The sequence below is a fragment of the Mucor velutinosus genome (genome assembly GCF_035048745.1).
Source record: "Mucor velutinosus strain NIH1002 chromosome Unknown tig00001563, whole genome shotgun sequence".
Taxonomy (NCBI): Eukaryota; Fungi; Mucoromycota; class Mucoromycetes; order Mucorales; family Mucoraceae; genus Mucor; species Mucor velutinosus.
In genome coordinates, this window is record NW_027041904.1 from 229,155 (window position 1) to 245,846 (window position 16,692).

A 16,692-nucleotide genomic window follows, 5' to 3' on the forward strand; every position below is an offset into this window, starting at 1 on the left:
GACACAACTATGCATTCAGTGCTCGATCCACTCCCTTAACGGGTCACGTCCTTTATAGATGAGCAAGCCATCCAACACGATACCAAAGCCACACACACATAGTACATTGCCATATATAGTGCACTATTGTATCTTTTGCTTTACATAACTGAAGCTTCTTGGTTGTCGGCTCAATAATTGATTTGGCATTTACTATACTGGTAAGCAGCAGCAGCAGCAGCAGCCAAATTGGTTAAATGTCCGTTATGTTTTTTTTTTTTTTCCTCGAAATAGGAATTTTTTGTTTGTTTTGCGACTTGCTCCATCTATTTTGCTTGATTCGGCTATGTAAATTGCACAAATTATGCTATGCCCTCCTAAGCCTCCTAGGAGAACTTTTCGAGGCGCATATAATGGTGTTAATTACTATAGAAGTTTAGAACAAGTTTTTTGAGTAATTTTGGAAACTGTGAAATGCTGTTTTTGGTTAAAATGTCGAGGTTTTATATACCAAGGTCTCACAAACGTAGTTTCAGGGGTTGCCCTGAATCGATACAATCATTTTGATTTATTATATACCATAGTAAAAGTGTTCATTTCGAAGGTCAAAAACGCGATCGTTTGATTTTTGAAAAAAAAGCATGAGGTACCCCTCATGAATTGGAGTTGATTCTCGACAATCTCAAAAAAGTTGAGCAAAGGTGCCAGTAAGTAGCTGCTGATTGAGAGAAACTGTTTGGTGCTATTCTGGCGGCCTAAAACAGCTTCTAGCGCGAGAAATTGCGGCTCAAATATCCCCTATTTTGTACATACATATGTAATGAGAGACATTCCTCGTATGTTATTTGCCCGTATACAAGTTGTTATAGACATGAAGCATCATAAATGTGTCAAGTCCACAGTTGTAGATGATTTTCATCCAATACTGGAATATGCTTATTTTATTAGCTTTATGCGATATGGGTGTTTACGCTTCGGTGAGAACCGAACTGCCCAACGGCAGCCCGCGCTACCGATTGCTCTTGTGTATCTTATCAAAATACTGCTACTTTCATTTTGACCCTCCACTTACACATGAAACCCTTTCTTATGTAATGCTCTACATCCATATATACGTAGCTACTTCGTATACGGGCAAGCAGCATATTAGTATTTCCCCTTTCCATTGCTTAGTGTCCCTGATACAGCAAAACCTGAGTGAACTTAGGTCGCGTTTTCTCGCGTTTAAGGCCGTTTTAGATTGTCAGAATAGCACCAAACAATTGATCTCGTCTAGCACTTACTTTTTGACACCTTTGCTCAACTTTTTGGGCCAAAAAAAAACATGGTCAAAAATCGACCAAAAAGCATGAGGCACCCCCTCATGGTTTTCATCGAAAATCAAACGATCGCATTTTTGACCTTGATAATGAAGACTTTTACTATGGTACATATATTAAATCAAAAAGTTTCTATCGATCTAACGTAACCCCTGAAATCATCCTTGTGGGACCTTGCTATGGAAAACCTCGACTTTTTGGACAAAAACCTCTTTTCATATTTTTATAAATTGCTCAATAAGTTTATTCAAAACATCTACGTTACTTGGCACTATTGGATGCGCCTTGAAAAAAATACTCCAAGAATGTATTAGGAAGCATCGGATGATAACCACAGTTCATATAGTTGAATACAACAAAACAGATTAAAGAAGTCGACAAAAGGCAAAATTTGGCCAATCTTGAGCAGAATAAATAAACCGTGTTTTCACTGTGACTAAAAAAGATTCAAATTTATCTGAATATATTAGAATTTGACCAATTTTTTCTGAAATATCCTAAAAATGTCTTAATCACTCTGAATTTGTCCAAATCCCTTTGGAAATATTCAGATAAATTCATGCAGATGAAAATTAATAAATTAAGCTTAGAGAAATTTGGAGAAATTTAGAAAAATTTAGATATTATTCAGCGATTTTTTTTACCACGAAACGATCTTCATCAGAAAAGCGAGTAGTCATCGCTACGCCATTTTTATTTCTTATTTGTCAACTGCTTCAGATTCTTTCTTGTAAGGGAGTCGTGCTCCATTTTTTATTTAGAGGTCTCTGAATGTCATAATAGGATAGGAAGAAGAAAGAAAGAAGATATATTATTACAGAGCAACAATAGAAAGGAAACAATATTAACTAGTTATTATTATTAGGAATGAATTTTCAGCTTTGCATGCGACCGGGCAAAAGAATGAGCATTAAGATATAGAACAGTGGGATGGCTAGTAATTTGGAAGGATGTACAAACATCAGTTTGAGAGAAAGGTGACCATGATGTTGGCGTATATTTATTTTATGCAAAGTCAAATATAGAATCATCATTGTATACTTTCAAACCAATTCTTTTCATATCAGGCCAAACAAAGAAGAGCTTCCCAGATATGGCAGACTTCAGAACTGCAACTGAAGACAAAATATCATCGACAGCTATTATATCCAGATCCCATGCACCATTGGAAGTATCCGAGTTGGCATTGTCAAGGAAACATTCAGGGATGCCGGACGTTGATACCGTTACGTTCTGATAGACTTGGCAAACGGCTAGAGCATGTGATGCACCAGAGAAGTTGTGCTCAAAGATGAGCAACACCTTTACCAGCAATGGTAGCGAACTGCGGCGAGCACAATTGACCAGGGCATGGTCTGACAGCTTCTTCTTTCTACTTGGTGGATCGAAAGTAGAGTCGATCGTGATGTTGTTGCCAAGTCGTAGTGAGGTAGCGCACTTGATCTGCGGATTGACACGAGCAGTGTTGTAATGTTTGCACAACATAGAAGCAATAGACGGTGACAGCTTGATGTCGCCCATATTCAATGATTTCGAGAAGGTGATGGCAGTATCCGTCGAATTGTCAAATGCAATTGTCCTTCTTTTTTCATAGCTGTTACATGCAATATCCAGCATGATATTTTCCGCTTGTTTTGCAACTTGACTACAGCCATGGATCCTCTTCTTGATCATTTGGATCCTTCTCTCCAAAACACGGCAACTGTACTGAGGCATGGGGCCTATCTTTCGAATCACCATCGTGATATGCTCCAAATAATGTTCGCTGGTTGGAAAGAATTTTGCTGAGATGTGAAGACGAAGAAATTGGTGCCACTTGGTTATTAGTTCCTCCAATTTTTGTATCTCGCTCTCAGATATATCCTGCTGCAAGCATACTGAGCAAATCAGAGATATTGTACGTAGGGCTTCCTTGGCAGCTTCAGAGACAGTAGGATCCAAATGGCATAAATCAACGTGGTCGATAAGAACTGTGGGCACAAAGTACTTCAGGAACACCAACCAATCTACTCCTCGAGCTGTCCCTCCCTTGCTGAAGACATCCATGAAATTGCCTTCGAAGATCAAAGGTGATGTGCTTGCAAGTTGGTTCAAGCAAATGCTAATCTTCTCTATTTGTCGCGGCTTCAAGCGAAGAATCGATTCCTTGTCCGTAAACATTTTCTTGATTCTTGGTCCCATGTTTTGTCCAAACAAATGAAATTCATCCAAGCCCACAAACGTTGGATCAATGAATGATGGCAGGTTTCGAAACAAAGAAGGCCTCTCGATACCAAGTTCTGGTGCACTGGATTTGTATTCTTCAATTGTTAGCAATCGTAGTGGTCGATCTTCATCATTAGCTGCTAGTTGAAAAGAAATAACACCATTTTTGCTGATGCCAATGATCGTACAAAAACGGCAGCCTTGAAGCGACGTATGGGATGCGAGGAAATTGAGTTCGCTGACGCTGGGGATATCACCAAAGGATCCCATGAGGTGGACTTTGAGCGAGATATTTGTTGAGTTGTTTCTCTGCACTTGTAGTCCATCACGAGCCAATTTTTCCAATTCGCTGACAAGGTATTGAAGGTAACTGTCTAATCTCTTGGTGTTTGGGATAATGGCGAAATCAATCAGGAACTCCATTTTGTATCTATAGGCAGAAGGAAGGTTCAAGATTTGTAGCATGACCAAGTTCAACTTTGCACCGCCTTTTTTGTGTGATTGGAATCCATCTACGTACAGGGACAGGCCAATGTCGTATCTATTGTTGAATAGATGCTTGTTGTTCACTAAATTTTGCATTATATCGCCCTTGAACCTTGCTCTGATGGATGAATTCTCGTCATCAAGCACTCTGATAAAGTTTGGATTTTCGAACAACGTGGCAAGTTGTGGACCGATTGGCAGCATCTTGATGGTTCTTCTGGGGCTACCATCAATATCGAATCTCTTTTCAAAGCACACTGGACATTCGTCCCCATCCTCTGGTTGAAAGGCATAGCAATACCTGATGCACACATCGACTGTATAAGGTGCAAAAGAAGTTGCCCTTTTCCTAGCAGAGCTGGCCTTGAATGTTGAGACTATAGGCGTTGCAACTTATCATAGTAGATGTTAGCGCTTTGAAACAACCAACTTTGTTATGGTTACTTACAAGGATACGTTTGGTTGTGTCATTGAACAAGTCTTCGGATGCTTGAGTTTGTCAAGTTTTCTTCCCTGAAGATCTTGTGGATCTCAGTATTTTTAGCATCCAGTGGTGGTAATGCCTCGCAACTGTCAGACATCTGATTGTCACTATAGTTAGCGCCGAGTCCATCAGAGTCTCCAAAGTCATATCCGCCATCGCTACCAGGTTCACCATCGCTGTTTTCTTGCTGACTATTTCTTTCAGTGTAAGATCCAGCCTGAGTATCATGTTCAGTTCTTGCTTTCTTTCTTTGATACTGATTAGTCTCCAGGTTGTGCAAGTCTACAGTTGTTGTGTCATTTGAAGAGTGCCAAAGTTTATGCTGTTTTTCATGTCTATTGCGAATTCTTCGGCAACACTGGGCACAAAAAAATGGCATCGTAAATAATATTAGAAATAAAGGTTAAACACAAATCTGTCTGGATTGTCTTTTATGCTCCTTATATTGCATGCGTTTCAATCATACAGATTGAAACGCATGCAATATTGAACATAGAATACACTTTGATTGGTATTGAATAGCCATGTGAATATCTATAGTGAAATCTAATAGTTCACATTGCATGCGTTTCAATCTGCATGATTGAAACATCAATGTCTGTGATAGCGGGTGCTATTAATTATTGGAAACATTACTAGACCAGTTTTTCTCTGTCTTTCATAGATTGTTACGCATTTATCGCAATTGATACAACCATCTCAAAGCACTGCTCTATTTTACACTTTACACTAATCACTTATTCAAAAATGGATCAAGCACAACAACTATTCTTACAAAGATTGGAGAACATTGAACAGGAGTTGTCTAATCTTAGCAAACAGGTCAAGGAATGTAATGACAACCAGACCGAAGTAAAAGATATGCTGCAGCATATTGTTCAACAATCTACCTCTTCGAGCACGGCCAATGTTGCGAGACTAGATGGAGTGATATGCCGTCCAAGCAAAGCAGATAGCAAACATCTGGAGGAGCTTTCTGTTGAGCTATGCATCAACGTCCTTGAGGAGCATCGATTAGGTGGGGAAAACCTTGATGGCAAGAAGGTCTGGGAGCTTGTCAAAGATGCAGCATACAACCAGGCAAAGAAAGCTGATAGACAGTTCCCAAATATCACTTTTAGCAAGCTGGACAACAGGTTTCAAGCCTTGTTAATCAAGACCGTCATAGACGATGTAGCCAAAAAGGGCGTTGACATCTCTGGGTTCTTCAAAGATTGGTTGCCGCAGTTTGCTGTCTCCAAATCATTGTCTGGCATAATCGATTACAAATACAATGCCAGGCCAAGCAATGACACCGCAACTTACCAAACCCAATTCGATGAAGATGATCTGGTATTTTCTGAGGGATCCCAAGCGCAATCCGAAGAAGATTCTGTCGACGATGACGAAAATTCGATTGTAGACAAGATCAATTTTCATGTTTCTCGAAATACTGGATCACAAAAGTAAATGCTGCATAGAGAAAAGTACTCTTTGATACTAATCGTAATATTATAGAAGAATCAGCACGCAACATATGCCTCTAGTAGAACAAGTAATTAAGTTTTCATAGATATAGCGCAGTAACTCACATTTCTTTTCCATTTTATAATGTGCACTATCATTATTATAGCCAATGCAGCCATCTCCAGTATCAAAAAATGTATCTGCATCAAACAAATCAAAGGCAAAGGAATATGAAAAGCACAGAAGATATTCATCACCAGAAACGCAAGATTTGCAAAGACAGTAAGTTTCTCATCATCACCTGGAGTTAGCCATTTTATGCTGATATTCTCTCTATCTCTTAAATTGTAGAAACATAAAGGTAATCGTAAGGCATTGATATCATAGATGGAGCTACTTATCTTTGTGTATTAGGGACCCAACAATAAGAGAGTGCGCAAGTCGTAAGGAATTCTGATCTCTATGCTTATTCTGATTAGGCTACGCTTTGTTGTTACTGCCCGTAATGTAATATCATCATGTTTCTCTGTAGTAGTAGCGCAATTATTATATGTCAAGAAATAAACAATGGTTTCTATTATAATAGCACTAAATGCTATTATATTTCTGATTTATTTTTTTATGAATATTTTGCAAACCACCCTAAACTACATGAATTTTTCTGAATTTTCCAGAATGAATTTCTCTGAATTTTTCTGAATTAAGTGAGCACTTTTCCGAATTTCTAAGAATGCCATTCAGAAAAATTTCGACAAATTTTTCGTAAAGTGGCAGTTTTCCGAAAAATGGATTCAGAAATATTCAGCAATATTCAGATCTTTTTTAGTCACAGTGTTTAATTGATTTGGCAGCGGCTGGTGGGGCTGTTTGGTAAATTCTATGCCCCCCCCCCCCCTCTAACCATGAAGGCAATAATAGATGCTTTTGAAGCGTAGTATGGAAAATAAGTTGCAAATTACATAGTACTATCGTTAGCCATGCTATTTTCTTTGCATTCTATATTTAATAGCGCCAGTCTATCAAAGTACTTGTTAGAACAATTTCTTTCCTTTTTGAGGCTTTAAAAATGTCGAGAGACCATAAATTTATCACGTTACGATAAGCATTTCGACTAGTTTCCTGATCTACGCTTCGCTTTGGTGGATGCCACCCTATTTTCAGATGTCTCGCGTTGCCGCGTACCTTTGAATAATATAAATAATAATAGATAAAATATTGGAAAGAAACTTGGTTGTTGATTGATAGTAATTTAATATAAAATCTCTAATCATATATGAGCCATGCGTGACAAATGCATGGCAGCTCAGTTCCCATATTAGTAGGGTTGAAAACGTGTCTAGGGACTATAGAAATCAAGTACTTAAGCTTCAATTATCATAGCTTGTCCATGTGGTTGCACAGCACAGACATGTCTACCCATCAATCGTTTAAACGGATTAGAAACGTTGGACAATGTATATACATATTTGATGGTCATTTTATTGTTTGATACATGAGAAAGAGAGAAACAGAAAAATGCAATTTAGATTAGAGTTATTCACAAGTTTTATATGTAATTTTTCTTTTGTGTGTGTGTGTGTGTGTGCATGATTAATTCAAGCTGCTAATAAAGCTATCAATGTTGTATTCTTCTTCGTAATCCTTTTCGTCCCACAAGGTTTCCAGGTTCTCCAAAACTGCTTTCGCTGGACCCAGACCTTCTGCAGCCACATCGTTGTTTTTGGCCTTCTTTTTGTTGGAAGAGGACAACGCATCATCATTGCCCACATTAAACAAGTCTAGGATTTGATCTGTATCCATACTTTGCAGACCCGAGTTTTGTTGGTTGACAATAGAATTGGCGATATTCAATTTGAACTTTTGAAGGCCCATGATCTTTTCTTCCAACGTGCCTCGGGTAATCAAACGATACACATTCACCACCTTCTTTTGACCGATACGATGTGCGCGATCCATGGCCTGCAAATCTTTCATGGGGTTCCAATCATGCTCCACAAAAATGACAGTATCAGCACCTGTCAAGTTGAGACCAAGACCGCCCACGTGTGTGGTAAGCAGCAAGACATCAATGGAAGGATCTGCGTTGAACTTTTGTACCATTTCATGGCGTTTGCTGGCATCCACTGACCCGTCCATTCGTAGATAACTGACGGTAGGCATCAGTGTCTTGAATAAATCGTTTTCAATGATATCGAGCATGGGCTTTAATTGACAAAATATCAAGGCACGATGCTGACTCACAGCACCTATCGCCATGGCAGCAGGATCAGAGTCTGACTCGGTAGTGGTAACGCCAATACCACACTCGCCTAGTAATTGCCTATCATAGACAAGGTGAGTAAAATGCTCTAATTGTAACGATCTGTTACTTACTTTAAGGCCTGTAGTTTTGGTGCGTTGGATATGCTGTGTATATTTGTATTGGTCTTGCTCAGGAATGTCTCGACCTTTTTGTAGTTGGGATATTTATCGCTGACGACGAGCAAAGGATGGTTACATAATCTGCGAAGGTACTGGAGTGCCTGGAAGATGTGTGTGGCTCCTTTAGGTCTCTCTCCTGGTTTTGTCACGACGCCTGCGCCAAGGTCCTCTTCCACAGATGATCTCGCTTGAGATTTGGCAAATTCATCGTACAATGACTTTTGTAGATCGCTCAATTCGCAGTAGTAATCTTGGATGATCTTGGGTGGCAGGTCATGCAGCACATCCTCCTTTAATCTACGCAGCAGGAATGGCAGCACTTGCTTGTGCAAAGCCTCTAGTGCAAGTGCACCCGCTTCCTGTTCCTTGGACGAACTCTTGCTGTCTCTGCTGGCCAAGATGGGCTTACCAAATCGCTCGTTGAACAGCTTTTCTGAACCAAGGAATCCAGGCATCAAAAAGTCAAACAAGGACCATAGTTCCAGCACGTTGTTTTGAATGGGTGTACCAGAAAGAATCAAACGGTGGTTTGACTTTACAGTTTTAATAGCCCTTGTAATCTTTGTTCTACCATTTTTGATGATATGACCCTCATCCAAGATGCAGTAATTCCAAGTGATGGATGATAGCTCTTCAATGTCGTTTCTGATGATATCGTAAGACATGATGATTACGTCGTTTTTCAAAATGGAAGCGCGAAGTCTACTGCCATGTTAGTCATTCATATAGTGTCATGGATGCAAAGACCTACCTCTTTCTTTCTGCTGGTCCACCTGTATACAGCAACGGCTTCAAATTGTCGCAATAGTGCTTGATTTCATGGAACCAATGGCCTGTCAGCGTAGGAGGACAAATGACCAACGAGGGACTTGCTGCCCATTCAGGAGACTTTGTCTCTGTAAACTTTTGGGCTCGATGAAAGTGGTCACCAGCAAGAATACAAATAGACTGCAGCGTCTTACCCAAACCCATATCATCACAGAGAATACCATGCAGATGGAACTTATTGAGGAATGCCAACCAATTGACGCCTTCCTGTTGGTATTTACGCAATTCAGCATGGATCTTGACAGGGATTTCGTAACTCTCGACCTTCGAGCTGTCCAGCAATTGAGACAAAAAGCGACGCTCTTCATCACGATGTGCCAACATCTCTGCAGACATGCCTGGAGGATCTGGGATACCAGCTTCTAGGGGAACAAGCTTGATCAAAAGAGCAAAGCAATTGGTGCAAATGAGACGCACCGCTTCATCCGCATCACTCATGCGGCCCAGGATAGGCACGATCAAAAAGATGGTGTACGGCAAGATCTTTGTATCCAGTAATTGCACGAGATGGTAGACGAGTTCAGCAGCACCTTGACGATAATAGGAGTTCAGTGTGTTTCCTAATTGAGGCAAGACATGGTCCACAATGACCTGCATGGTTTTGGTGGTAATAACATTAGCGATAGCAGCAAGACAACGAGCACTGACTGAACGAATGACGGCATAACACGATTGCAGAGTACGACAGACGTAGGGGATGAATTCGCAGATCTGTGGCCAGAGGCCTTCAGACAGATAAGGCACGACCATGGTCAATATAGTCAATCCGTCAATCACTTCTTGTCCCAATTGGAATTGCTCGCTAATGGCCTGATCTGCCTTCTCCACTGTGCTGGTAACATCTGCGTTTTCAGGGAATGCCTCCATGACCTTTTGGGTGATACACTGCATTAGTTTGGGCACGATTTCAAACACGCGGTCTCCAAAGGTATCACAGAGTTTGCGCAACGAGATTTCAGCACCACGCTTCATCAGCTGAGCGTCCTTTTGTTCCTGCGTCAAGACTTCCTTGGTATTTGCTGTTGTTGCTGCAGAAGTTGCTTTGCCGCCTGTTTCTTCCTTTTGAATGGACAAGATGCCTGATTTGGTCTGATTGTCCTCCAGCACAGGTGTCACTGTCGTATCAGAACACAAAAAGGTACACAGGTTCTTGACGATTTTGTCGTTGGGGTTGACGCGCGATTGAGAACGTTCACAAAGAGCAATCAGATCCGTCAGAGTCGCAGCAGAACGTTCTTGCAGTTCCAGGTTTTCCTCGAATTTGATGCTGTTCATCACACTACGAATCACAGGATTCAGTTTGGCTGGCAACACGCCCAATTCAATCACTGCTCCAGCTGTACTGGCATAGACGTTGATTTCGATCTTTTGCTTGAGCTCTTCAAAGTAGCCAATGGAGCCCACGACTCGACGCTGACGTTCGTCCAATGCTGTAATGATGGCTGCTCTGCCCTTGATCTTGGGTATCTTGCCCATCAGCTGTTCAAAGGTATCGCCTACGACGGAGGTAGCTGTTTCAATCGTGAACAAGGGGCCTTGCTCGGGTAACGCTTCTCCAGGGACCAAAGTAGGCAATGTGGGAATATGTTCAATAGGGACTTGAGCTTCTGCATGGAAGGCATTTACCAGGTTTTGGCATTCGCCTCTAATACGCTTTAACACGTGTACGAGCTCAAAGTAAAATCCAGTTGTGTGCTTGGCCGCATTATCGAGATTAGCAATCATGGCGTTGGACAATGTCTTGGGAAAGTTGTGTGTGTTTGCCAAAATGGCATCTTCAGGTGCATGGCTGATACAGTCAGCGTTGTAGCGTGTCTTGAGTACTGCCTTGGCCCATTCCTCCACCGCCATCGCACCCAATTGGCGCTTCAGTGCCCATTGCGAGGTCAACAGTGTCAGGATCACTTCCTGATAAGACATCTCCATCGAATCATCAGGCCATGTGCTCATTGCCATACCCAACGCTGTTGTGCAAGCAATACGACATCGCATGACTTGGTTGGTGGTAATCAAGGAGAAGTCTTGAGCGATCATGCCAGCGTCCAGATTGTGGCCATCGTCTCTGCTGTCTGCAGTAGTAGCTGCTGCCTCTTTGCTGATGTCGCTGCTTGTTTGATTTGTCTTTGCCTTCTTGGCCATCTTCTTGCTGGTTTTATCAACGACTGGTGCTGATGTGGTTGTTGCTAATGTACCGCCGTTGCCAAAGGCTCCAGGTGGTTTGTAAAAGTAGGATGCAGTGTCCAAGGGCTGCCCAATAGGCGTCATTGTAATCTCGAACCAACTACCAAGCCAGTTTTGTGTGCCTTGCAAAACGAGTTGTGTGTCCACTTTGCCGCTGATGGTCAGTCCCTTCCACACAGCCAATGTTTTTTCAATGATGTCTACTTTTTCTTCTACAATCAAATTTTGAAATACCAAGCGATACACGCGTTCGTCGACCCATTCAGCGGATGTACCGCATTCGATGAATGTCAGCAGCGTGTTCAGAACAGCCATACGTACACCAGTGATCGTGTGTCGAAAGAAGGGATGCAGTCGAGGCACGAGTTCTGATAGGCTACAGCCTTCACGTACAATCTCCATGACACCAGGTTGTTCAAACATCTTGGCAATGAGATCCATCACAGCGCCAGTGGAAGCGGTCAAGTCATCTTTCAGGTCGATAAGACAATCCCACAACGTTGTAATCACATCTCGAATACGGCCTTTGGAGCTCATACGTACAAACTCTGCAGTGATGGGCAGTAAGGTGGCAGCACTGACAGCGCGCACATCGTCGTCGTGGTCTCGCAGGCCGAGAATAACGGCACCTGTAGTGCCATCAACGAGCATGTCGACCAAATCCTTTCTGACAGCCACTGTGTATTTTAATCCAAGTAATCCAGCATGTCTGACTTCCCAAATGGATCGGCCACCAAATGACGGATCGTCTTGGTTGATGAGCTTGAGCAGGTTTTCGTGTACCTTCTCGACTGAGCTGGCTGTCATGTACTGCAGAACGACACCCAATGTCTGCGAACAGGTCTCTCTCACTGGACATACAACTTGGTCAGAGACAAAGTCAGCAAATCGATCCAAAGCAAACACACACAGTAATCGAATAGCAACATCCTCCAGCCATGCGTTGTGTAGCTCCTCGTTTCTCGATTTGTCGCCCACTAGAATACTATTAAGACTATGGTCCATAGGTCACAACGCCTCACTTACATCTTTTGCCTGCACCTTCGCCATGCGCTTTCAGAATGCTTCGTAAACCGATACCAGCACCATGTCGAATCTCCCAAGCAGGATCAAACAAATCCAAGCACAAGTGTTCGCATACCATCTTGAATGGCCAATCACGCTGAACTTCATCCACCGTGTCGTCTACAGAGGGTGCTGGCTTCTTGACTTCTACAACAAACTTATCGGATTGGGGTTGTGCTGTGAATTCAAACTCTACATTCTGATGGTCAATTTAAACTTGGCACATGGCGTTTTTGCAGTGTTACCTTCTTTGGATTCCACTTTGACAGCTTTTGGCTCTGCTTTGCCTTTCAAATCCATCACGCGAACTCTATTAAAACATGCCATGTTTAAACGCTGTTGTCATGTGTATATGTTGCATGTGTACAAATGGGCTTACTTTTCTTTCTTTCCCTTCATTTTCGACTCTAATTTCATTTTACGTTTCAGCATATTTCTCTCACGAGCGGATAATCCAGCCATATTGATTTCTGCTACTGCGGGTGTGGGTGCATTTACTGCTACTGTGGAGGTAGATGGCGAAGGTGAAGGACTTTTCGTCACAGCTTTGGTAGCTTGATTTGTCTTGTTGTTGTCTAAATCAGCATCATCGACCAAGTCCACTGTAAAAGAGTACAGGTCAGCAACGCATTTTGATATGGCAAATCGCACACATACCATCCATAAACTGGCTTGCAAGACCCAAGCGTTCCTTGAGGTTGCGTCTTTGTAATTCTAAGCGTTCTTGTGGTGTCATGTCTGAAAAATCTATATCGTATTCTTTCCCTGCAGAGCCTAATAAAAGTTTTCCGTGCTGAAGTACTGAGGCAAGATCAAATTGGCTGAAGCGTAGTTTGTGTACATCTTGCTCTTGATCAATATCCATCGTATCATCAGTAGCAGCGTCTGTTAAGCTTGGATCCCAAGCTGGCACATTGGCAGCAATGGCTTCAAGTGCTTGACCTGCAGCCCAGCGTGTATCCCATGCTTTGCTTCGAAGGTGAACGACGACCTACATAACAAGATGTGAGCCATCTTTTCTTGGTATAACAGACTCTTCTTACTCTTGATAATAAATTATACAGTTCTCCAGGATGCTGCTTTTGGATTTCGCCTAATTGTTGAGCAGCTGTTCGTCTGACTGCAGTGGTTGAGCCAGTGTCTAATAGTAATACCAACCGGTCGAGTCTACATAGTCCACAAGTTAGTGTGTGATGCGCTGACATGCTATATGAAATGACACTCTACCTTGTAGCCATAGTGTTCAAGAATCGATTGCTGTTTTTTTAATATATGTATTTATGGAAAAAAGAGAGGGAAAAAAGTGTAGAATGCAGGAATATGGATGGTCAGACCTTTATATATTCAAAAGATTTACCAAACAAAAGCCAAAAAGTTATCAAGCGACGTCACTTGATTGTAACACCATATTGGCAAATGTCGTTTGGTTGACCTGCCTTTACAGTGTGCCGCTGAACAGCTATTTGCGCAGTCAATTTAAGGCCTCAGTCTAGCTGATTAGGCTCTCAGTAGCATGGTGAATAGAACGACGACGCGTTATTGAACGACTTGGGCATGCTGATGGATGTCATGCTCTCTAAATGTTTGGGATGGCATTGAGTGAATGTGATCGTCTTCCGCTGCGGCTACTTGGACCTCCCTTCTAGAGTGCATCTCCTGTGTTCTTCTTGCAAATGTAGTATAATGATAAATGCTTTGAATGAAAAGATTGGCAACTTTGCAATTCGAATACAAAAGCGATTGAACCAAGTAGTCTACACGATTGCATTAGTCAATTACATCGATCCTGGGATGTGGACATCATTTGATGGTCAAATTTTGGAGCTACCAGGCAAGAGCAAGAGACTCAACACAACTTGAAATAGGAAACAGTAGAGCGCATTCTATAGACAACAATACATGCCTATCCGTTATTGCTGATATTAGATCCATTTGTTGTCAGTGCCTGCTGCTCTGGTAAGACTCAATGACGCGTAAATTCAACATGGCGCGTTTACATGATGAGGAATTGATTCCTTGATTTATCACATCAGATTTATATCGCATCTTTTGGAAAGGCTAATCATAACGATTACATTCCATCGATCACTAACAATCAAAGTATATGTGCCTGCAATGTAAAAAAAAAAAGGCTACAAAGTATTTTATTTGTATGAATAAATAAGTATAAATCTATCTATGGGGTATTTTGTGCGAACGAAGGATGTTCTATGTATAGTCTGAATAGTGTGTATGTACAGTTGGGATGTAATCTTTTTTTTCTTTTGTCTATATGTTATGTGTGTAGTGTGGTGTGCTTTGATGGAATTTACATAAAAGTGATAGCACCGTTTCTTGTCAGTTTTCTTGGATCAGGAATAGGGACATGAAGAGTCGTGATTGAATTGAGACAAATCGATGCCGCAACCAGGGCAGAAGCTGTAGTCGTTGATGATGGCCATCTTCTTGGATGAGTTGCTATAGTAAATGCTTGATACAATTGTATTGAAATTCATTGTGTATAATATGAACTGATGTAGAGAATTGATAGAAGAAAGAAAGAACGCAAAATGAATATAAACACGGGTATATTTATAGTCAACATCTTGGCCTTCTAATTTTAGCATTACACACACTCAAGACGATAATGAACAGCACACACAGCTTGTGCAATGAAATGGGTATGCTGCGGATAAACCCTTTGCTACGGCTACTTGGCAATCAAATTCCGTGAGTTAACAACGTTTTCCCTTTCACTTGACTCACAAAACTAAGATAAGCCGAGATATGTTCCGAAAGTGGCGGTTTGCAAGCTTTATCCCCTTGATACTATGACAACAACAGTCAGCCCCCCCTTTTTTTTTATTATTCTTTAGTAAATTTACTGCGAAACTGATTTGCTCAGCTTTGTGGGATGTCTCTATTCGTATGGAAATGTTACAAATGTATCACACATAATGCGGATAGCACCAGAAATAGAATTCAAATGTACACACACATTTAACTCAACAACAGCCGCAGGCCCGATGTTGCAAACACTCTCCATGGTGACATTTTGTTACATATGAAAACAATCAAAAGAAGTGGTGCCATTCATGACTAATTGACTAATCGGATTTTTTTTATTGCCATGTGGATAACTGTATTTTGTCTCAACAGGAAAATAGGCTTGATTAGCAATTTCTTGCAAATGTCATTTCATTCAACCTCTTTCATAGACATCATGGATAGAGTACGTGCTCACTATTATGTGCTATCGACATGAGCTCTTTGCAAATTCTTCTGAAAATAAAAAATGGTGTTTGATCTGTTCAAGATTTTAAACTTTTCGGCTGATACGGCACTTGATAAGGCCGCAATTTAAATAAAAAGTCTATTTGATTCAATTACTGCTCCACCACTGAATGCAATGGAAACATGCTCCGTTTCATTGGTATCATATTGCAATGTAGCTCAAAGAAACCAATCATTATTATCTTTGTATCATCAAGATTTATTGAAGATAAATGTAAATTGCTTTTTATAGCTTAAACTATCTTACAGTATCTGATTTGATCCATCTCAATTGGAAAATTGAATGGGTGCTTGCATATGACAAATCAATGATTCCTCTCAGGATGGCTGTCTGTGATACACATACCTTTGTAGGGGAGAATGTGGCTCAAAGAGACAAACGAATGGCACGCCGACCATTGACATTACAAGGCTTTGATAGCCTCAAATCAGTCGTCAATCGTACAAGTATGCATTGGAATGTCGCTTTTAACTTCTTGCTATCATAGTAAAGCGCTCTATTATTAACCTGCAACTGTAAATCTGTCTTCTCCAAGATGTTCCATGGCTGTATCGAGGGGGGGGGGCGACTCATTTACAGGCAGACAACATAATAACATTACCTCTTAGTACACCAAAGTGTGGAAGACACCGCAAAACCTGAGTGAACTTTGGTCGCGTTTTCTGGCGCTAGAAGCTGTTTCAGATTACCAAAATAGCACCAGACATTTGCTTTCCTCTAGGAAATGCCTACTGACACCTTTGCTCAACTTTTTGGGGACCAACAAAAAATCGGCCAAAATCCTCAAAAAAAAAAAAAAAAAAAACCATGAGGCACCCCTCATGGTTTTCATCAAAAATCAAACAATCTCATTTTTGACTTCAAAAATGAATATTTTCAACATGGTATATAATAAATCAAAATGTTCGTATCACTTCAGGGCAACCCCTGAAATCACTTTTGTAAGACCTTGGTATATGAAATCTCGACATTTTCGCTAAAAACGGCATTTCATATTTTCATAA

General features: G+C 41.1%; 4 protein-coding genes across 4 annotated transcripts; 1 reads left to right on the plus strand and 3 right to left on the minus strand.

Annotated features, from left to right (window-relative positions):
• Positions 1 to 2,303: 2,303 nt before the first annotated feature.
• Positions 2,304 to 4,193, minus strand: ATC70_008673 (uncharacterized protein; the record flags this gene model as incomplete). Its single annotated transcript, XM_064827919.1, has 1 exon — positions 2,304 to 4,193. One exon carries the CDS (start codon positions 4,191 to 4,193, stop codon positions 2,304 to 2,306), a length of 1,890 nt encoding a protein of 629 aa, XP_064685121.1.
• A 263-nt stretch (positions 4,194 to 4,456) lies between these two features.
• On the minus strand, positions 4,457 to 4,852 carry ATC70_008674 (uncharacterized protein; the record flags this gene model as incomplete). Its single annotated transcript, XM_064827920.1, has 1 exon — positions 4,457 to 4,852. The coding sequence occupies one exon, from the start codon at positions 4,850 to 4,852 to the stop codon at positions 4,457 to 4,459; it is 396 nt and encodes a 131-aa protein (XP_064685122.1).
• A 368-nt stretch (positions 4,853 to 5,220) lies between these two features.
• On the plus strand, positions 5,221 to 5,922 carry FPR1 (FK506 binding protein proline rotamase rapamycin-binding protein; the record flags this gene model as incomplete). Its single annotated transcript, XM_064827921.1, has 1 exon — positions 5,221 to 5,922. One exon carries the CDS (start codon positions 5,221 to 5,223, stop codon positions 5,920 to 5,922), a length of 702 nt encoding a protein of 233 aa, XP_064685123.1.
• Positions 5,923 to 7,509: 1,587 nt separating this feature from the next.
• Positions 7,510 to 13,652, minus strand: ATC70_008676 (uncharacterized protein; the record flags this gene model as incomplete). Its single annotated transcript, XM_064827922.1, has 9 exons — positions 7,510 to 8,239; positions 8,293 to 9,042; positions 9,092 to 12,326; positions 12,376 to 12,606; positions 12,660 to 12,724; positions 12,794 to 13,016; positions 13,072 to 13,405; positions 13,458 to 13,581; positions 13,642 to 13,652. 9 exons carry the CDS (start codon positions 13,650 to 13,652, stop codon positions 7,510 to 7,512), a joined length of 5,703 nt encoding a protein of 1,900 aa, XP_064685124.1.
• Positions 13,653 to 16,692: the final 3,040 nt, after the last annotated feature.